At 34.9% G+C, this 23,583-nt stretch overlaps 1 protein-coding gene across 2 annotated transcripts in view; it reads right to left on the bottom strand.

The window, feature by feature from the left end:
* Positions 1–23,583, bottom strand: part of SLIT2 (slit guidance ligand 2) — a 268,226-nt gene that overhangs the window by 30,021 nt on the left and 214,622 nt on the right. Inside the window, exons 18-28 of one of the 2 annotated variants that reach the window (XM_054825078.1) lie at positions 23,273–23,416; positions 22,013–22,179; positions 21,291–21,423; positions 18,174–18,242; positions 15,645–15,716; positions 15,351–15,422; positions 13,896–13,967; positions 11,227–11,390; positions 5,913–6,037; positions 5,682–5,779; positions 4,137–4,276 (exon numbers count right to left, since the gene is read on the bottom strand). In XM_054825078.1, the coding sequence (XP_054681053.1) occupies positions 4,137–4,276; positions 5,682–5,779; positions 5,913–6,037; positions 11,227–11,390; positions 13,896–13,967; positions 15,351–15,422; positions 15,645–15,716; positions 18,174–18,242; positions 21,291–21,423; positions 22,013–22,179; positions 23,273–23,416 (1,256 nt within the window). The remainder of the gene's footprint in view (positions 1–4,136; positions 4,277–5,681; positions 5,780–5,912; positions 6,038–11,226; positions 11,391–13,895; positions 13,968–15,350; positions 15,423–15,644; positions 15,717–18,173; positions 18,243–21,290; positions 21,424–22,012; positions 22,180–23,272; positions 23,417–23,583) is intronic. The other variant, XM_054825079.1, reaches the window with a different exon arrangement.

Genomic DNA, 23,583 nt, shown 5'->3' with positions numbered 1-23,583 from the left:
ACCAAAGTAAGTGAAAATAGGCTTAAAAGACAACTGACCTTTTTCCACTTCATTCAGATTAGCAGCTTGCAGTGACAAAGACAGAAGAGACAAGAGACTTTTTACATTGTAATACAACAGCATAGCACATTAAGCTAATGCACAACTATAGCAGCAGAGAGGTTGATATAGCAAAATGAAGCAAGCTTCAGAGTCTCACCTACAGCAGAGCAAAACAAACAGAAAAGGTAAGAAGTACATGCCACTGGCGGCATAAGAAAGGTTTTACTTCTCGATCAATTAGATCTGTGATCTAATGACTGATGAGAATGAGCAAGAGAAATGATCATCTGTACTCTATAGAATGTACATAAAATGACCTGAAGGTTGCTAGACTGAGGTTAAAATAAAGGAGATGATAATGTTAAGAGAATAGCGAGGTTAAAGAGTGCAGGACATAGTGAGGTATTTTAAATGTTTTATTTCTCAAGGCTTCATTAGACACTCTGAGTGTCTGCTGATTCCATTTGCTTAATGTTGTTTCAGTTACAGTCTCTGATCTTAAGAAAGCTCATAATATAGTGCAAATACCATTCTTTGTCTTTCCACCTGTAACTGTGGTGGTCATTGTAAAACTTAACTGAGGCAGAGAAAAATGGATTCCTGATTCTTAAGCAATGAAATAATAAGCTTTTTTTAATTGTTTGTTTTTAAAACAACGCTGCGTACTTGAGAAGTGTCAATTTTCAAGGGATTGTTAGGAAAGTCAAAAAGCCACTGGTTTTGCACTGCAACATTCTTTACAACGTTCTTCACAGTTTTTGTATGTATTTTCAGAGTTACTTTAAGATTCTAACAAGTCCTCCACATAAAAATAAAACTTTAAAGAAGAATGATTTACATTTCCTACCAGCAGGTTTCAGCTGACTTCTTCCTTACACTGTGCTACTGAAACGTAAAGCATATTTGCAGATAACCACTCACCCAGAAAAATATTCTGGGCTGGTGCACTTCCACATTCAGTACATATATGCTGTGACATCTTGAACACAGACAATTCGAAGTATTGCTAAGAGAATTAAAAGACAACAGGACAAGCCTACAGTGGTATTTTCCTGGTATGTATATTGTCCCAGTCTCCAGCAACTCACAGCTCAGGGACTTTCTGAGCTAGAGGTAAGTATCTTTGAATTTAAAAATCTTTTTACCTACTGAATATATAGCCTGTGTTCCTAATCATTAACCTACTTTTGCCTGGCTAATACATGAATTCATTTAGTGAAAAATATCTTTCAGAAAAAAACATATGAGCAATATGCATATCTGATTTTAACCTGTTAAAACAGATACCAAAATCCAAATGTTTACAAAGTTCCTCGTGAAAATCACTGTATCCATACTGGACAGGGATTCTGTTACTTATCTTTCAAATCAGGCTGTATGTCAGAGAAAAAAAGTCCTATAAATAATTTGGTACCTCATACACACTTGAGACGACTGTAAGATGACTTTATATTCTGAACACTACCATTTCTAGATCCTGATGTGTCCAGACTACTGTCAGTCTAATTCTTCACACTGAAGGTTGTTTAACTGTCATGCAAGATCAAGGATGATGGACGTGAAGACTCCTCGACTAGCTCAATGTTTTATATTTTCTCTTTGGAATTAATCTCAAAAATGACTTAGGATCTCACACATTGTGTCCTATCCTCAGATACTTTGTAAGATAGATAGTATACTGTAGAACTCTGTACTGTATCCTGTGGAATGAAAAACCTGAACTTTTGCTTCAATTTTTGCCCATTTTATCTATAAAATGAGTTGAGGCTCTGGTGTTGTATGTTTAAAAAAAATACATGTGTCTTTGTTTCTCATAAGGTGGTGAAAAAAATCTGATGAGATAGTATAAATTCTTAATACTTTTGAAAAAAACTGAACAAACTTACTGATTACAAGTAGATTGTTTTGATTTATTTTAGAGCTAGTGAGAAGATTCTCACCTACTCACATGACCTACTGACTTCAGTAGTGATTATGAATAGGCATTGCATCTGTAAAAGCAAACCTCTTTTTCTGAAAGAATTAGTTAGCAAACAAAACCACATGCCATGTAAACTAATAGTATTTTCCTTTTAGAATTATGCACAATTATAAATCAAATTTAAAAATACTTTCTTGTATTTTGACTGAAGAAGCACAACTGCAATACAAACATCAAAAATGTCACCAATGTTTAAGCTCTCCTTTTTGCTCTAACCATACAGATGTATAGAGAAATGCTACAATTGCTGTTTCAATTGTAAATGTAAAATGTACATTTCAATTACAATGCTACAGAAATGCAACAGGCACAATTAATCAAAGTTTTAGGCTAGCACATATAAACAAGCCTTTGTATCCACTCCATGGATATTTAATACAAAACAGTCCCTCCCATGGCATACTGTGAATACAGCAAACGATTGACTCGAGCAGTTAAATGCACCTAGAACAATGTCAAAAATGAAGAAATGAACGACACAGGTAAAAAAACCTGCAAAGCTGCAGAGGAGGACTGCAGGTGCAAATGAATTGTCTACTATCTAATAGATATATGAAACCTCTTAGCATGAAGCCACTGAACAGGAATACTGGACCAATGTGAGTTTGGTTTGCTTTCCTCCAGCCTACACAATAGTATATCTGATCACACTTTCAAAAGAGATAGCAATTGATCCCAGGGGAGCTGAAGCTTGACTCACATATAGCTGAAATATAGGAGAAACAGCAGACACCTGTCTCTACTTATTGATGCTGCTATCTATTATTTATTTCTAAGGCTTGAATTGTCAATTGCTCTTAGGTATTAAAGTATCAGTACTTGGCACAACAGTATTTTGTCTAAGCAGAAGTTTATGTTTGTTCTTCCAGATGTGGAGCATCCACTTATTATTAAATACCTTATTCTGGCTACTTACACTTTTAACTGGTATTGCTTTAGGTATTGTACTTTATGCTATTTGGGGAAATTTCTACCAAACATTTACCCAGCTTAAGTACTGGATGAATACATTTATTAGATTATGAAGTTGTATTTCTTACACCTGTGTTTTATCTTCTTCACTCACCGTAGGTTTCAAGATTAGAATATTGACTTTAAGACATTTGAGCAATCCAATAGGTTGCAGAAGTAGTGATGGAAATATCTTGGATTAAAAAGGAGTTAGCTATGTTTTCAGTAAATTAAATTCATTCAGGAGTTCACCTCTCCCAGTTTTCCAGAGCTCAAATTTAGTACTCCCTGATGACAGTGAAAAACTCATTGGATGGACACAATAGGACCGATTAAAGTAAAGATATAGGATGACTGAGTGGAGTTAATTCCCAAGTTATGGTGGATTTTACATGTTGTTTTTATGCATTTCAAATCACGGTTTTGTGAATTTAAGCTCTGTGTTCTCCTAGTGGTCAACTAGCTGACAGAAAATAGATCTGTCTAGTTAGAAAAACTATAAAACAGATCAATGTAAACAATAGATCCTACAATAGATCCTACTTCTTGTTCTCCAGTGTTGCTGTTCTAACTATCCTCCATTCCCACAGAGATGATGACAGCAAGAAAGAGATCCTCTGTTTCAGAGAGGGTAATACTTCGGGCTGGCTGACAACTGATAGAAACAAATAATTAGACGCTCTCTAATGATTCCTTTTTTTTTTTTTTTTCAGTGCCAGAACAGAAAGCCTAACAGTCTGCATTAATGTTTCTAACGGAAGGCAGTGCAGCATCCAGGGGTGCCAAATTCAGTTCCCTACTGGCACAGACAGATCCTTTTCTGCTCTGTAAGTAACATGAGGTATAAAAGCAGAATATTTTTCAGATTTCTACAGCTACAGAGGTTCTTCACTGGAGTGTCTGGGTTAGGTAAACAGCAAGGATGGACACATTTTGAATGATCTTTCAAATATCAAACCTGCTGTAATTTCCAAACTAACAAAGGAATTAATGAGTGGGCATTAAATCTATGTTTGACTACAAATCATACAGGAGAGAAAAATGGAAGGAAACCTGGCTTTAAGTCAATTGTAGAGTAACTATTAATTCACCTACAAACTGAAAAATATTACAGTTCTGCTATGAATTCTTGAATTACCTGTACTTTCTCTTATACTCCTACCTGTATATTCAGGTGGACAAAGGCAAGTATAGTTATTAATTCCATCCACACAAGTAGAATTATTCTCACAGTCATTGTCTTCACAGTCATCAACATTTACTTCACAGTTTTCACCTTCAAATCCATCTGCACAAGTGCACCTGTAATACAGAAAACAACACTAACCACGTGGACATTTTAGCTGGGGAGACCAGACACAAGTTCTGTAATTAATAGGTACAAGAGTTCATAATCACTCTGCCATAAAGGAAAATGGTTGATATAATGTAAAACATCATGTAATAAATATTTATTGTTCATATTTTAAATTACAGAAAAAAGGCTTCTGAATTTGTGCCTTAATCTTTAGTTTAAGGAGCTTCTTAAATTAAATCACTGAACATTCCTTTTGAAAAGTGTACTACCTTGATATTATAAGATTACATTATATTTCTTACGGAAAGTGATTTTTTTTTTTTTTTAAGTTGAACACATGGAAAAGACTGTGGAATCAGGGATTAGAATGTAATAGTAGTGTTCCACTATCATTCAGTGAAATGGACCAATCAATAGAAAGCTCTGTTTAATGTTCCATGCACAATACATGCTTTAATATATAAAAGCAAAGCCTGTATAAACTGTTCAAAGCAGTAATTGTTTTTGCTTTTACATGTTTATACAAAACAAATACATCAAAATAGATAGTAAATGGAAAAGATCACTCAAACATGACTACACATACATTTTCATGTAATATGCACTATGATTTCCGCAGCTTTGATTATACAATTGCTTTGATTTTCAAAATAAATGAAAATGGTCCAATTCTGAGACATGACTATGTCACTTTAAATTCTAGAGGCATAGTATTAAGATGTATACACTTAATTTTTAATAGAAAACTATTTAATCTTTGGGCAGAATTTGGATTAAAATTAAGAATAATGTCATAATGAATTGCAAGATAATGAATTATATCTTTTTGAAGTGTCATTTCTAACAAGCTTGAGGTGTAGATTATTAAATGACTAATAATTTCACATAAGAATGCTAAAGAACTTTATTTCATAATTCATGAAGTACATCTGGAGTAATTGCATTGTGTGATTAAATAACTCAAGATTAAAAATGCTCACAGCATGTTTATCCGCTGGCATAGTGAGTTTCAAATGAATCATTAATTTTCTGTTTCACTGGGATTTACATTTTATCATTTACATGCTGTCTGTTGAAGTAATACACACAACAACAGATGAATTGTGAGATTTTTTTCAGCAGGGATCTAGCTAGCTATTAATTAGCATAATGGAGTCAATACTATGTTGTCTGGACCTGATATGCCTCAACTAATCACAATCATTTGTTACTGTTTTTAGCAGTTTCAAAGCTTTAGAAGCTTTCCAAGGATGGCGACATGTTCTGAAAACTTCAGGAAAAAAAAAAAAATCTGCCTTTGTGGTGCACTTACCAGCAAACAGAGAGAACCCAAAGATTAACACCAAAATTATTTCAGCATATAAAACTCAGTAATTTTCCACCCTGTTACTACAATTAAAAACAACCTACCAGAAACCATCTTTTTCTCCTTCTTTCAAATGACAAGTTCCGCCATGGTGGCACGGGTTACTAATGCAAGCATGAATGGGAATATCACAGTCTTGACCCTATGCAGGGAACAACAATTATAATTTAAGAAGAAAATACAAACAATAGTGGAAGGGAGCCAAACAAAACTTAAAGGTTGGTAAGGAAAAGCTTACATTGCAGTAAGCTTTTTCCTCTTCATTCAGTACCTACCTTGAAACCATATGGGCAAGTACATCTATAGAAGTCAACTGGATCATTGTTGCAGGTTCCATCATTTTTACATGGGTTTGATAAACAGGGGTTACACTTAGCAAGAATATTAACATCCACGGGCCCTTAAAAATACAAATTCAATAGTCAGAAACAAACAAGTATTAACTTATATTTGACAGGATATATCTGCTACATTGGTTTCAATTCTAAAATTAAATTTATATTTTAGACTTTGTGGTGTTTCTATATAAATGCAATGCTGGACTGTCCTTAATTCTTTTGATATGACCAAATAAATGTGGGGTGGGATTTTAGGTTTAATGATCACTTTTTAAAAAGAAGCTGATCCCAAAATGATTCCCATATCCCCATTCTCTGAAATCTCTACGGTTCTGATCCATGATAATTACCTTCCCTTTGTATTAACAAAATGAAGAATACTATTTCAGCTTTTGTCTCTCTAAGGGGTAAAAATTGCCTATAAGAAAAAGGGTTATCACAGTTTGCAATCCCGCCCTTGATGGTGTTACCGAGAACACTATTTTAAATATATTTTTGTTTTAATTTATTTTTTATCTGCAGGATCACAGAGATGGCAAAATGTAAAATTTTACTGTAGAAGTACCTGTAAACTGATTGAACATCTGTGAAATGTAATGAAGAATGCATTGTCCAAGCTATCTCACTGTAGTTAGCTCTATATTGAGCTTTGCTACCTTATGGAGTCAGCCACAGTTCTGTGCATTACTGCATTAGTTGAGCCCACACATAACACAAACTGTACCATGAATCTATGTGCAAATGAGGGCTGCAATCCATGCTTGCAGACTAGTTTCTTATATTAATGATTATAATGACAGAATTCAGAAAGTAATATTGACAAAATCTTAAGTTTCAGAAGCCAGACTTAGAGTTTTGCCCTACATAAACCTTATCCATATTATATAAATTTTTTTTAGATATTTCTTTTTCTGTTGTTTGGCAATTTTAATACAACCTTTTCATGGTGAATTTTCAAGTTAGGAACCATCAATTTCTTTAATTTTTTCTTTTGTCAATCAAAGAAATCACTGGTTATTTGTAAAAATTAGAAGTCACCTGTGTATAAATAATGATTTATTTTCATACTCTTTGTAACAGACAAAAGTTTTATTACTGTAAGAGAAAACAGGGGTGATTTGGCTAAATGCCTATTAAGAGAATGAACATACATTCTCTACTATCTCCAGCTCAATTGCTTGATGACATTACTGCCTCCAGCTTGATTTCAGATTTCATCTATCAAAAAACCTTTAGTTATGCACAGGTGATTTATACATTTTAAGGAATAACCAGTGATTTCCTCTAACCAGACACAAAACCCAAACTCCTGAGACCTACTTACTGGTGGAACTGCCTGATTGCTTCATAACAGGTTTTACTCAAAATGAGTTGAACTGCAAAGTTTTCCAAGTTAACAGGAGACTTTTTCTGAGATATGGGTTTTGGTTTTAAAAACCTAGATTTCTTAACTTACTTTACATATTTTTCCTTGCAAAATTAATCTCAGGTAAGTCATTGTAAATCATGTGGAAGGAAGCTATGTGATTACAAGGATTCAGTAAGGGATGTCAGACAGGGAGACGTTGACTTTTTTATTTTATTTTTTTTAAACCTGAAGTTGCTGGTATCTTTTTGTGTCACAGCCTGCAAGCAAATCCAAATAGATGAACACGGTAATCTGTTATAAGATGCTTATTGCCAAAGCCACAATCTGTATGGATCATTGACTACTTTTGTTTTCATTACCTTATTTTGAAAGAGAAATCTATACCTGATTAAAGTTTCTGTTAGAGCAACAAACAGCAGAGGTAGAAGAGTTGAAACAAACACCATAGAATTAACATCTAGAAAGTCCTACCTAGACTATTGCTGATTATTGCTAAAGGACATTGAGAGGTTCTGTGAAAAAAATAAGGCACATACTGGAAAAAAAAAAAATTGTAACACTGTGCTGTTGCCTGGAAGTCTAGGCTTCGTCTCAACTGTTTATTCTGAACATCATATCCTCTTTTCTACTTCTTATGCAATAAAATGCTAATTATTTGGCATGAATTAAAAAACATTCAGTAACTAAGGTTATTTTCCTAAATGGATTAGCAATCTAAATTTTACTTGCGAAACAGAGCCAGAAAATGGGAACCTAAGTCTCAACAAGATAGTGAATAATACTGTATCTGATTTTGTGCTGTGTTTATTTCAAACTATTATATATGTAGTATCCAATAAAAATTGACATTTTGCTTTATCATTCTTCAGTTGTAAGGTCTTTTTACTGAAGTCAAATGGAAAGGCAGTTCTGGAACCTATTTTCACTTGCACTATACCATTCCTTTCCTCTTTCTGCTTGCATGTGTTAAAAGACTTGCAATGAAAAAGAATTGGGTTCATAACCTATTGTTTAGTTTTTCACGTTACAGACATATATTCTTGAATAAGCCCTAACTGGAAACAAATAATAATAATAATAATAATAATAATAATAATAATAATAATAAAGCAGTGTTCTTTTGTAAACAGTTAAAAACTAACTGTATTTTATTGACATACGCACACACGTAGCTATCTAATATTTTTGAAGAAAAACATGACACAAACCCTCTCAAAATCAGCTTCTAGAGAAACCTGTTGCAAGAAAAAGTTTAAGCTCTGACTTTTTGAGACTCAGGAACTCCTATTCTCTCTTGTATATGGCCTCAAAATCACTATCTACACTGAGTCACTTATACTAAAGCTGCTAAAAAAATCACTGATTTTAGTACAATGCAGTGGAAACAATCATTACAGTTAGATAATTTTCAGACGTTAAGCTCAGGCTTTTAAAATAACAAAACTGTTCATACAATATGTTAAATGATATATCATGAAGAGTCAGCTGTAAATTCATCAAAGGGGAAAACAAACAGCAAACATGCGTGTCTTAGGAAAGAAGTCTGCTTGAGGTACACAAAAGGAAGGTCAGAAGGTCCGTTCTTAATCAGATCACCCATTCCAGATCTACTTATAACCTTACCTGGTATCAGAAAACCACAAGGCCCTGGAATCTCTAGAAGCAGGGCATGGATGGTAAAGAGGTAAAAGTAAAAGATTGAGAATCTGTTAGAGCCCACATAAAAAAGAAAAAACCTAGAAAAACAACTGAAAGAAGAAAATACTAAGGGATGATTCCTGGAGTAAAAGAATTCATAAAATTAGAGTAAGGTCAATGGTTTTATGAAGCTTTACAACTGAGATAAGACTTCATTTTAAAATTCTCATTTTCACTGGGAACTACTCATTATTTAAGTCAAATTCAAGCACCCATTTCACTTTCAATTGAATCCAGAGATCCTGATAAGAGGGAATGACACACTGGTCTTTTCCTGTAAATATATACACAATAGCAGACCATCAACAGATATATCTGAAAACAGTCCTCTCTCAGCCTAAAATTTTGGTTCTAACAGGAATATAGCATCTTCCTAATTTCTATTCAGCAGTTCATTTTTAAGCAAAAGATAAAATTACTTATCTTTGAGAAACAGACACATAATGTGTTACAGGGCCATCATGTCATTGAAAAGCTGCTTATTTGCAATCTGTAATTATGAGCATCTTCATAGGACAGTGGCAGAAAAATTATTTTCTCTCAAAGGTATCCATAATACCAGATCTCCACTCTTGGAAGTGAAACAAATACAGTTCTTACCCTGCATGGTAATATAAAGGATGTTTTCTGATGGGGAAGAGGGAGTAGAATATACTTTCTGGACTGTATGACAGAAAATAACAATGACTGTAGGCAGGAGTGATACTGTTTTTAAAACTGTCAGAGCTGGAAAATAACCAAACAAGTCCTTCATGTCCCTGCAAATATTCTTTCAATTATATCCCTACAACAGTGCGTAATTTCTGCAATAATGTTCGGTGGATGCTTGTAGAGAAAATGATCAGATTGGCAAATGTCCTATCTAAAATCAGACCAAGGGACGTTGCAACAGATGAGTGTCATATGCAATGAAGATTGGCATGACCTCGGAAATGTATTGCTGAAAAACTGCAAGAAGGATTTGGAAGGAGAGACAATTCATTGGCATCATACGCAACAGAATGGGTTCCAGTGGTTTTTGTTTACAACAAAAGTTTTTGACAGAAAGCCTAAGGAGAGAAGACTAAATAGGATGAACATGCACTAAAGAACAACTTTGGATGAGAAACTCCAACCAAGTCCCATCGCATTTTTAAGAAGTTATGAGGGATTAAGCTCACCTTTGAAGATGCATTAACAGGTGAATAAGTCAACATAGCTTGAAGATTACCTACACTGTAAGAATAAGTTACTTCTACAAGACTTAAGATCATATTTATCTGATGCCTCAGAAATAACTATAAGCTTAACAATGGCTTACACGTATAAGCACACAAAAATTTTATTGATTTTTTTTTTCCAGTTGGGGATTTCAGTGTTTCTAAATCAGGACTGTGCAAAATGAAGCTACAGCACAAGTCTTCTGTGTTTTCAAAATATTCAAGAAAGGAGAAATGGATGGAATAGAGGAAGATTAAACAGTAAAATAAACCAAATTCTCTCTCACATATGAGTAAAAAAGGTACTTTTCTAACAAAAAAAAAGTAAGGTTCAGAAAAAGAACCTAGGAATTAACAGACAATAATTTAAAGTGTGTTAATAAATGCCAGCAACTTTGGTACCAACATGGAGATAAATACTCTTGGTCCAAACCCTGAGAAACTTCCCCACATAACAACACTTTAGAATGAGACCTCTATAGAGGTAATCACATATCTTTTTTTATGCTTTCTTCTGAAATATCAGAGAAAACATTCTGGATGTATTGATGCAATTACATACCACTGAGATAATGCAGACTGCAAGGATTACGGATGTATTTACAATTTTTACTGTAAACAGTTTGAAGGAAAAGGACATTCTTTAGCTAAGGGAAATGTAGATGTTTAAATTGCAGTTCATGACTGAGACAGTATCAAGTACCCATGTACCACTACTGAGGAATACTGTACTGCAAGTCCAAAATTTTTTTTTCTCCATCTACTGTTTGAAAAGAAATAGGCATTGAGGTCTAAAATAAATACATTTCCTGAATGGAACCAATGGCTACATCCACATCCCTCGGTATGAGGAGGAATGATGACAAGGCTGAATGAAGATGCTATAATAAATGTATTTAGAGCACACAGGACTCTTATTTCATAGCTCAACTATTTGTAAAAATTCAAAACTGACATTTCAAAGAGAAAGAAAAAACAACAGTACCTTGGCAAGTAAATTTTTTAGAAGGAGTTGTGAGAAGAAGTTTATCTGCCATTTCTCCAGGACCAGCACAACGTGCAATACCAGGCTCTTTGTATTCTGATTTTACCCAGTCAGATAGCCACTGCATGTTACAATCACAATAAAGAGGATTTGCTCCAATAGCCCTATGGAAAACAGACAAACAAAAAGGGAGTAAAGTCTTAAATGAGTGCTTTAAAAAGAGAACCCAGAAAACAGGTTGGCAAAAAACCTTCAAACTACAAACCTGCCCTCCTTCCATCAAATTGACCCTAAGAGCATCAAGTGTCTGGATTTGGGTTCTAAATCAAGAATTGACAGTTCTGGCAGTAAACTTGTCCAGAAATCTAGCTATTCTTAGCTGCATTATGTGTGAACTTTGGAGAGCTAATATTAACTAGCTCTCCTTCACCGTTGGTATGTAATGGCCAAGATCAGCTGCATCAGCAGAATGAAACTGATACTAGGAAATTAAGTTAGGAAGAATAAAGTATTTCTTCCGAAGCAGCCAAGGCATCCCCACAGAGTTCCACCCTGATATTTTTCCTTTTCATTTTATGGCTCCCAGGCTGGTACAAACCATCTGTTTCTAAGCTTCCAAATTTGATTTAATTATTTCCTCTTTGGAGCTCTCCCACTGAACTCACAGCTATGTGCAGAATTCTGTAAGAGGTCTCTGCTGCATAAGTAAATAAAACTACATTACCCTAGCTTTGTAGTAGTTACATAATAATTACTCCATTATGAAAACAAATCCATTTCTTTAAATAAATCTGATTTTTTTAATTAAAAAAACAATTTAGCTAGAGATTTTCAGAATTAATTTCTGTAAAGGCTTTTTAAGTGTCTATTTTCTCTGCTAGAATGTTTAAATACTCTTAAAACTCTAAGAACAATGTATTTAATTTGAAGGATAGAAGCATGGTGCTATTCTATAAAGATGTACTCATATTCCTTTTAAGGAATACAAGAATCATAGAACTTTCAACAGATAATCTTAACATGTGCACGCACTGTCAAATGGCAATATTAAAACATCCTCCTTCTCCAGATGTTTCAGTACTTTTTTTTCAGATTGTTCCCCAACTTTGGATCAGTCGGTCTTCTAGAGATACAAGAAAATCTTTGGCAAGCAAAGGCCATAGAAACTACTGCTGCTGAAACACTCTTTTCTGCCACACTGAGCAGGAAGCCCTCTCTTAATTATTGCTACATACTTCCAGCTGAACACAAGAAATTATATATACTTGTTCAGTCAGGCTTAAGTCAGAGCAGTAGTAAAAATCAGACTTAGTGATAGGGAACTTCCCATGGAAGGATAAATACCTAGAATTTGTCTATTCCATATTTGCAGGAGTGAATGCCAGCCTGAACTGAGATAACACAATTGCTCTGCTAAAATCAGAATGTTAGCAAGGATAACTGGGAGCCATTAAGAAAAAATAACAGCAACAACAATCAAATCTATGTAAGTTTTACTGATATTTCATGCAGATAAGCTAGGTTTAATAGTAGCATTTGAATGAATTACCAATGACTTACAGCTTAATCAGTATCATCAAATTTCTGAGTAATGGCAAATTAAGTGTAAAGGTCCAACACTGAGCTAGAAGCAGATAATTAAGTTTTTAACAATGGCAGCTGTTCAGAAACATAAACCCCAGATATATCTAAAGGCACTAGTCAACTTACTCCTCAATTGCAAGAAAGACTTAATAACTATCCATAAACACAACAAGGTTTACCGATAGGCAATTTGTTCTAATCTAGGTTCCCGCTGAAAATTAAAAACAGGAAAAGTACCTCAATGATGTTCTGAAATCAGATGCCATGTATTTAATGTCAACTTAACAGATACCAACACAGAATCATAGGATAATTTAGGACACTCCGGAGGTCACCTAGTCTCACCTCCTGCACAAAGCATGGCTCACTTCAAAGTCAGAGCAGGGTTGCTCAGGGCATTGTCCAACTGAGCTCTGAAAATCTCCAGGGATGGAGATTCTTCTGCTTCTGTGGGCAACCTGTTCCAAAGCTGAACCACCATCACAGTGAAGAATTTTTCATTATGTTCAATCAAACTCACCTTGCTGTAGCTTGTGACTGTTGACTCTTACTCTTCACTGTGCACCTCTGAGAAAAATCTGTCTCCATCATTGCTGTAATCCCCTTAGATGCTATTAGGTCCCTCCTTGGCATCTCCTTCTCCAGGCTAAATAAGCCCAGTTCCTTTAGCCACTCCTCACAACTCATACGATGCAGCCACCTCCCCACCTTGCTTGCCCCTAACCTGGATTTGCTCTGGTTCACACACATCTGGTTTGTACTGGAAAAACTGATCACATATTCCATATTCTGCCAAGCAGAAGGGAGTGACCACTACCCTCAGTCACCTGGCTGCCTGCTTTCTAATTCAGCCCAAAGCATCTTTAGCCTTCGTTGCCATAAGGGCACATGGCAGACATGTTCGATTTGCTGCCCAAGAGGAAGCCCTGGATTTTTCTGCTGAGCTGCTAGCTCTCTGGCCAGTCCTAAGCCTTTACTGATGCATGAGCTTGTTCCAGAGCAGGCCTTTGCATATTGCCTTTGTTCAACTATATGGAATTTGCTAAATCTAACATAAAAAATACAGTTTTCATCTGAATACTCACAGGTGTGATAATGCTGAAAGATCATTAAAAGCTCCTTCAGGAACAACAGAAATATCATTTCCATGTAAGGACCTTAAAGAGAAAATAAACAGAATAATATATATCTATAAAAATCAGCAGGTTAACTTTGCAAATTTTATCTTTGGTAAACAGTTTTCAGCTTTTCACATTTTTTTTCTTCCAGTTCCTCGGTGTTTCCAGATGTTTGGGGTTTTTTTTTTAGCTCCAACTGGCAACGTTGATTGTTTTCATCCTGAATTTTCATAAGAGATGTTAATAATATGATTCTTTTTAAATTGAAAGACTAAAGGTCAGTAAAAGTAGACACACTTCTGCAAAGTACTGATTGGATTTAGGGATAGCAAATGAGTTATTATTTCTGACTTTTTCAGCAATTCCCTGAAATTCCCATTAATTATGTTCATAGGGTTTTTTTCACTCTTTCATGGATTCATGGAAAATACAGGCATTGATTGTTCATTAATGTAAGTATTAAGGTTGTTGCCCTAATTTGATAGTAAAGTTAAAGAACTAAAGACCTTATTAAGCATCAATATTGGGACTAGTGCTATATCTCTTGTAGCAACCCTGCACAAAAATATCTCTCCTTTTCTGTAAATTCATTCAGTTACATGTGTATCTAAGACATACAGAATTATGGTTCTTGAAATTATCCATATTTATATAAAATAATTGACATTATGTGAGCACACTTAAATAATACCATGCTTGAGACATTTAATCCAACTAAGCTATTAAATGGTTATAAATTTCCCAAATGGAGGCAAAAATTACATGTTCTGCTGGAGAACGTTGAGAAAGAATTTTTGCAGTGTTGTGGTTCGGTTTTTGTCTTAATGACAAACTGAAGCTGTAAACTCGACTTGACTGTTCTTTATTTTCCTTTGTCCCATTTTGTTCCCTTTCAACCATGTTTTTCATAGTGGTAAAATGGAAAGTTTTCTTGGAACCAAAAAGTAATTTTATTGATTTTCAATAGTAAACCATGATGTAATGGTTTTGGAAATACTCCCATATTAAATGAAACAACAAAGAAAGAAATTTATTGCTGGAATAAAAATATTCAAAATTCAACTGCAAAACCCCCTCATGTATACTGAATAATTTATGCATACTGCATTTTTGTTAGACTTTAATGCTTGTAACAAGGAAGAAAATAACACAAAAAAAGAAATACAGTCAAGATTATAAAGCAGAAAATAAAAAAAGTGTATGTCTGTATTTTCAATGCTGTCCAGGGTCATATAACATCTTGTGCAGCATTTTGAGAGTATACTTCCCCAGAATGAAGCCATTTAGATTTTTAAGGCTACATAATTACCACTTCCAAATACTTGATAGGTTTTAAAATCTATTAACTTCCTACAGATTTGCTACCTGTGGTATACAAATAAAAATTCTGGAAAATAGCGATAGTTAAAAAATAATACTTACAACAATCTAAGTGATTTCAACCCATCAAAAGTCCGTGCAGGGATACACCTTAGGCGGTTGTAACTAAGAATTCTGAAAATATATAAAATACTGTCAGCATGTATATCAACCATTCAGTAAACAATGCAGAGCATGACCAAAACCAGCTTTTGCACACATAGCTAGTTAGAAAACAAGTTATTTAACAGCCTCCACAACAAGCAAGCTTTAATATCAACTAAATGCCCTTTCTTTCCAAGACAAAAAACCCACTGTAATGCTTCCAAAGAGTCATTGTTACATGTTTAAACTTACAAGGTGAGCAGCTGAGTCATGTTGCTGAAGCTCTGATTAGAAAGAGTGCTGATTCTGTTGTTACTTAAATCTCTATAAAAAATAAATTCAGAAATTCAGACCTTAAAATGACTGCCCCAGTCCTGAAACACTGTAAGTTAAACTGACAGACACATTATTTTTATTAGTAGAAGTAGTATCATCATTGGTGACAATATTTAAAGCAGCACATATTTTTATTTTCACATGCCATACACAAGCCCAGCAAGCATTTAGCTTGATCAATGAAAAGCACTTTCATTTCAACACAGATGAAAAAGCAGCGCAATGCATTCTTATACAACCGCAATGTCCATCATGCTACTGAGTTAATAATACGATCCTACATGAACCCAAGTATTGAAATTAAAGTGATGTTTTAAAGTGGAAATCATTCCAGTCATGTCCCTAATGACACCTGAGTAAATATCATCTAATACTCTACTTAACACTTACATGCTGAAGACATCAAAGCCCAGAGCTATTATTATAACGAACACTATCTAAGATTTATAGAGAAAGCCTTAACATCTTTCTTGTCGTTCAATATTCTAATGAATAAAATCTTAAGCATAAGTATGATGGAAGCTGGAGTGGTATGCTGGTAGCTTCAAAGATATTAGCTTCAAAGAAGCTTTGAAGAAGCTATATTAAATGTGAATACTGCTTGTTCTTTATTCTCATATTGTGCTTTAGGTTTCATTTTATGTTGACTATTTCACTATTGTTTACTGTGTTTTGTGGTGAAATACAGCATTTGTTTCTGAGGGGACCTTGATATTTTAATTTGAGTACTGTTGAATAGCTATGCAATATACATATTTCTCCCCTTGAAATGTCATGAAAGCATGTAAGACAATTGATTCATAATAATAAACATACTAGGCAAGTGTAACAGAGCAATCTATTCAAAACAGAAGGAAAAATTTAGAAATAAACAATTTTCCTTCTTGATCTGGAACTCAGGAGACTCATATGTAATTCCTTGTTTGGTGACAGAACTATACATAGTGTTTTGGTTTTCCAAACAGCTGAGGAACATTCTCAGCTTTGTAACAGCTGTATGAAGATACTTTCAGAAGAGGTTACAGTAATGTGCCCCACAGGTCTGATAAACAGACTGTTAACACTCATCTTGTTTGCATTTTATTTACTGTTCATCGATAATTTATTGTATTACATTTGTCTGCTAAATTGTTTGTGTGTATTTTCTGATTAGGAGGTAAAGTTACACAATTTCTGGCTGTGTTTGTCAAAATAGACCAGGAGTACCTAATCTCTGTGATGGAAGCCTCGTCACTATGACGCTAGTTAATCTCACCTCTAGACATACATCCAGTCTCCACTGACACTGTTACTGCACACAGTACAATCTATATGCTTGCTTCTTGTACTGGGGTTCCAAAGTTTATATTTTCTGTGTGCTGCAAGTTAGGTTTTGTAGAACTTCTCTAAACAATCCACAAATATTTCCAATAGGTTCTACACTTTATACATTTGAGAATATTGTAAGGGCTTTTTCCCTGATGTTATTTGCAAAATACAACAAGTTTTGGAAACCTGTTTTTTCTAAATTTGTGACCGTGACCACTTTTGTCTAGCATGAGGTAAATACAGGAAATCAAGTTCTTGTTTTTAAATGTCTAACCATTTTCAATTTTTGCAGCAAAGCTCTAAACCCAGTCAAAAAGAAATTTAAGGGATTTTGTTACTCCCCTCCACTTTTTATTCTGATTATAATGAAACCACAAACTACTTTCAGAATGTTACACAGTTCAACCTCAGCTGGTATAAATTTTTATAGTCCTAACAAAGGCCATGGAATTACAGCCATTTACATCAACAGTCTTCCTGTTTCTCTCACTGTACTCTTACAAGGTACAGAAATTATATTCAAATCACTCACGAAGTAGAGGTAATAAATTTTAGAGCAGCTAGTGATTTGCCTCAAATCACAGAGTGAGTCAGCAATAGAGTTGGGAGTAAGGCGTTCTAGACAAGCTCTCTTCTTGAGTCATTAAACCACATCTTGTGGGAGAAACAGAAGGGGTTACATTCACGTGTTGTAACAGCAGTATGTGCTATTCCTATGTGAAGCATACCACGGAGTGAAGCATATCACAGAATGGTTCTTTTGTAAATGAAATAATTCTAGTGCCTTTATGGAGCTGTGTAACAAAATGCTGTACTACCCTGACACATTCTGTAAAGTTTTACATCTCTTTTCAGGTTAGCTATAATTTTTGCTTATTTACTTTGTGATGTAGTCACTGGAATGAAATACCCCTGTTTATAAAACATGACAGAGTATATTATATGTAGGATGTGATAAGTAGAATAAAATATCCTTCATTATAAAATGTGGTTGGGTATTATATTTGCTAAAAGGTACGATACATTTTATGGGTTTTTTTTCTTATAACTAAACCCTTATATAATGAAGTAGAGGTTTTTGGTTTGGTTTGGTTTTTTTTTTATTCCAGTAGAGAATTTTGGTCTAAAACTACTTACATGAGTGTTAAATGCTTGTAGTTGGAAAGCTCTTTTGGAACAAGGGTAAACTGATTTCCATCCAAATAACTAAAATAGAAAAATAAAACATAGAACATTTTTTTTTCATTAAAACAGTAGCATCTACATCTGCTAATCTTAGAATCCAATAGTAAAGTTAATAACAAATGAATACATAGTATTTCCATTTTATAAGAAACCTTGCTTATAAATTTTAGTTTTTAGAGACACAACTCGGGAACTGCAGCCTAAGATCCAAATGCTATTGTATCAGATATTATGAATATTATGAAGTAACAGTAATAGAAACCAAGTGTCACACAGTACTTTCTATTATTTCATAAAGATTTTGCCAAATGAGGTCTTTATCATCTCCATTTCACACACACAAACAAAAAGTAAATCTGACTTCTGCAAGTCACATTAAGTGTGGATTTTGAGCTATCGTAAATAGAAACAGACCCTGATATTGCAGAGGTAGTCCTTGAGACTAGAAACAGCAAGGGCTGGTCCCATCTCTAACAGCAAATTCATTTGTCATGCCTGCAGTTCAGGTCACCTTCCCTACCTTCTCCCTGTATATCTCATGATGCATCAGGCATGACATACTACAAGTCTGTTCCTATGGAGTATGTTAGGGACTAAAGATGGTAATCAATTACCCTTCACTAGAAAAGTTAGCGGTTTTTTCTTCCCTCTTTGTAGGTTTACAGCTCCTGTATTATATTGCTTGGTCTTCTTTCATGCTCCTAATTCTCAATAACAGACTTGTTCACCCTTAAGAGTTACAGGTGCAGAGCCATCAAGCTGTACCAGCACCTTAGTTACAGGCAAGGAAGGTAACAAGCCTTGCCTAAAAAAGCTTACAGTGTGCAGCCCATCATTACAAAGTGCAAGTGGAGAGGATCTTCATGTAACCAGGGCAAGTAGTTTAGAGAGCTAAGAAGTGCAGAATTTACCCGATTCTCTGAAATGGAGCAGATGGTGGCAGGAAGATTAATGGTCTTTAGTTTCTGAACTGGGGCAAATGACTTGCTGATGGTGGTTATCACTTGTGTCTCCTGGAACCCAAGTAAAAACTACACCCTCATTATTCCTATACAAAGAAGATATTTTAGCCATCCAAATGCTTGGAACACACTTGATTTAAGAGCAGCCTCTGATAAAGACATTCTTAGATTAATTTTTGAGCTTAATGGTTTTAAGTATGCTGCAGCATCTTTCAGAACTTTTGTCTTGACTAAATGGATGGGCTGAAATACAGTTAAACTTAATGAAATAACTATCTACATCTAATCAGAAAGCTTTTTCTTTCTTTCTTTTTTTTTTTTTTTTAATCCCCTTGGACTGTGCCTTCCTTAGAGCTGCATGCCAAAACCAATCTCAACAAGTTTTATGCTTACACTATGTTAATGGCATTCCATAAATGGTGGTGAATGGAGCATGGGCTCATATACTTAATTATTAAAAAAGAAACCAACAACATTTAAACTTTTTGAAGGAGAAAGTATTCTGAGAAAATTCTTTTATCAACAGATAAATTAAGATATGTTGCTTTAGCTTCATTAGAACTGAAGTATTACAAGTATCCACTTGGCTGGTAAAAATTCCTCCTTGTTCAAATGAAGCAACTATTAAGATATTTTATAAAACACATGAAGAGTACAGCTTGGAAGGGTTGTGCATGCTAATGAAGAAGACGAATCAATCAGTATGCAACTGCTAGCAGGAACCACCTCCATTATCCTTTTGAAAAATATGCTAAATTGCATGCTTAGACACTAATTAAAGCATACAAAATTGTACACAAATGAGTTTTCAGTCAGTCAGGGTTCCACTTGCACTTCCAAAAGTATCTCTCTTTAGCTGTTTAATTTTACATTGCATTGAAGCCCCTACATTGCCAAATTGTATTTATTAGGCCAGACTATATTTAATTAAGTCATCTTCTATTTGAGAAAAAAAACCAAAACAACACCAAACCCTAATGAATCAAGTTTAGGTTTATACAGCCGTGTGCTAGTTTGAGTTCTTAAAAATTTCTCTTCATTAATGACTAAAGTATTTTGGATGTTATTAAGTACCAAACTAGAGGTGGACGTTTCAGAATATTCTATATAATACCAAGTAAAACAATAAAACTGTTTTAGTGACTTAAGATACACAGTTATGATGTCTTCTGAAAAAGCACGACATTAATCAGTCATTATGAAGCATTAAGAATTTAATATTAGATACTTGCCATATGTAACACAAACCCACCTTTTCTTCTTGTCAAGAATTTCTATTTCTTTCAATCTTATGACCTCTCTGATCAAGATGCAAACCAGATGATTAACCCAATTTTTGGGTTTATATTTTCTCCTTCATCATGCATAAAAATTGACTCCTCTAGTCTTATGAGTAGCATATTCAGTTATTATCTTCAACCAGTACATAAGGTAGCAAGCTCCTTTTTGTATCAATGTCACTGTCCAGGTGCATATTCAAATTATATTTTTTCATGAAATGCAATCTTTACAAATTTTCTCACATAAAAACATATCAATAGGTTAATAAAATATCCCAGATTGTAAAAGACTACCTATATGAACAGTAAGACTTTCTATTAAAACCAACCTTTCTGAAATACCACAAAACTATGTTTATTATGAAAACATGCAAACACATTAATAGATTGTTTTCTTCTGGCTTTTTCATGTAATTTAACTTAACTCCTTCCTAAACAGTGACCATAGATTAATCAGATTCACTGTTGCCCATAATTTAACCCATTATAATGTGATATCCACATTCAGTTACATGATGGTTCAGTGTTGGGGATATAAATGCTGAGAGTGATTATGATTTTATATACATATATTTTCAAAGCTTTTCAGTAACAGATAGTTCTCAGAGAGTTTTGGGACTTACAGAGCATTGCTAATTCAAACTTAACTTCGAATTTCTCGAGATACTGTGCAAGTCTTTATATCTATAAAGTGGTATATTAATACATTTCAACTGATCTCTACTGAATCCAATTCTTAAACTTTTTCTCCTCTCATTCTTGAACCTAACAATATAAATATGACATTGATTTTCATGAAAGGGAAAAAAGTGTGGTGTGCCACTTACAGTTCAGTTACATCTTTTGGGATGCCTTTAGGCAAAGCTTTTAGGCCTTTGTTGCTGCAGCGAACTACTGTGTCTAGACAAGTACATTCTGCAGGACAGCGGGACAGTGGAGAGCAGCTATTGTCATCATTTCCTGGGTAATAAAGACAAACAGATGCTAAGCTTGCTACACAAATGCAGTAATATCCCACCTGGAATTCCTATAGGCAAACATGGTATTTCTACATTGAAAATCGAGGAACTAATAATTGACAAACTAATAATGCAATAAATGGAAGCATGTTTGACAGAGATGCAAGACAGCAGCCATCTTTTTTTTAAGTGTTGAGGGAATTCTGACATTCAGGAAGTCACAAACTAAGCAAAATGGCATGTTATTTGATCAAGTAACCTGAAAGAGCGCTTGATTCAAGCATTGGCATTTGAAAATATTCTCATCTGAACTAGAACATTTGATCAATTTATTTAATTTTTATATTATCTCTAAATTATGATTTACAGTACTGAACATACACGAGAAAAACTTTTGAAAACATACATACAATAGCCATGTGCTTGCTGATCATCCAAAAATGGATGAAGGATTTTTAAACTGATGTAGAAACTGAGCATGAAGCACAGATGAAGTTATTTAAAGCGTAACACTTTGGGATCTGTGGGAACCGTGGAGCTATGCATATGAAAGCTGAAATTATAAAAAGTTCAAATATGAATTTTCTTACCATCATCACAAGTAAAATCCTGAATTGCCACATCCTGGATGGGAATCTCTTTGAGGAAGTAGGGTTTTTGGCAGCGAGGGTTCCCCGTCACAATGCGTTTCTTCCTTAGCCAATCTCCGAGCCATGCGAGGTGGCAGTTGCAGTTGAAGGGATTGGCCAAGAGGTTTCTGAGAACCATAGGAAAGTTTACTTCGGATGGCACTATTTTTTCATTCTAAGTATTCTATTTCCATTTTCAAAGCTAAGCTTAAATACCATTCTTCAAACAATACTATGTACGAACCATAGGTGAAAGCTGTAATTGAGGCTCTGTGCGGTGAATCTTGATATAACTCGTTTAGAAATAATTTAAAACTGTCAAAGACCTGACTTGTTGCCAAGCCACTCTGTACTGATAATGCAATAATTTCATATAGAAATGAAGGGTGATTACTTTACATTATTAGCTTTAACCTGACAACAGCTATTCCATTAATTTGTCATCTCAAGATTTCCATCTTTTATTTGCTCCAGAGAATAAGTTTCCTATCTGAAGTGACAGCTAAGTTGATTACATGCCAGTTATAAAAATGAATTTACTTCTAGAAATCTCAGTACTTCTGGCATCTCCTTACTTCAGCACAAACCCATCGACAATTCCATTATTTATAAACATGCCATCCTTAATATGCACAAATTAGTCACTTTTTATGTAAAAAGGGGATTAAGTACTTTCCTGAATGATGCTACGTACGAAAAACGTTTCTTCAGTAAACCAAGTGGCAGCGTTTGCTCGCTGTTTTCCCTTCCCTTAAATTACATCACATATAAGTAAAAAAAAAGGGATGCTTCTTTTTACAGAAAATAAGACTGAAGCTTCATTATAACACATGTATGAATTAAGAACCTCAATAGGCCGAAGAAATTTAATAACTGGACGGCACAGTGCAGAAAGACAGACAAAATGGCGATTCAACCAGCTGCGATCATACGATGCCTACCCAAAATGTGGGTTTCTACCCTGGCTCAGATCAGTGGGCTTCTGCGAGAAGGACAAGCAGGAGGTTTTTCCTGCCTTCTCAGGCACTTCTGGAAACCAGTCTAACGCTGCATCAAAAAGCACCATGAATACATCCTCTTCCTGCGTCCAAGATGGTCCAGAAAATAAACTTTCTCAAAAATCCCTCTAGGAACTCTTTTTTCCCCTTAACTTTACCTCACACTGTGAAATTATACAGTAAACCATTAACAGAAAAAAGGTAAACCATGAATGTGACTTACAAGGTAGAGAGCGAATGCAGGGTATCGAAGGAGCCGGGGGCCACGGTGGTGATCTGGTTGTCATACAGCGAGAGCAGACGAACCGAGCTCAGGCCCGTGAAGCTGTCGTTTCCCACACAGCTCACACGGTTGCTCCTCAGCATCCTGAGAAAGGAATGATCAGAATTTCTTAGCTCAGCCCGAGCAGGACCCGGAGCTGAAGAGGTGGCTAGAGCAGGGGCCGAGAGGTATGACCCCAAAGGGACTGCTGCTGGTGGAGGAACCATGGTGCAGCGTCCCTGTGCCGCCTGTCACCTCACTGAAGGGACTGA

This window comes from Grus americana, chromosome 4 (assembly GCF_028858705.1).
Source record: "Grus americana isolate bGruAme1 chromosome 4, bGruAme1.mat, whole genome shotgun sequence".
In the NCBI taxonomy this organism is placed as follows: Eukaryota; Metazoa; Chordata; class Aves; order Gruiformes; family Gruidae; genus Grus; species Grus americana.
The sequence above is the reverse complement of the archived record's forward strand: the minus strand, read 5'-3'. Positions and strand labels throughout refer to the sequence as shown.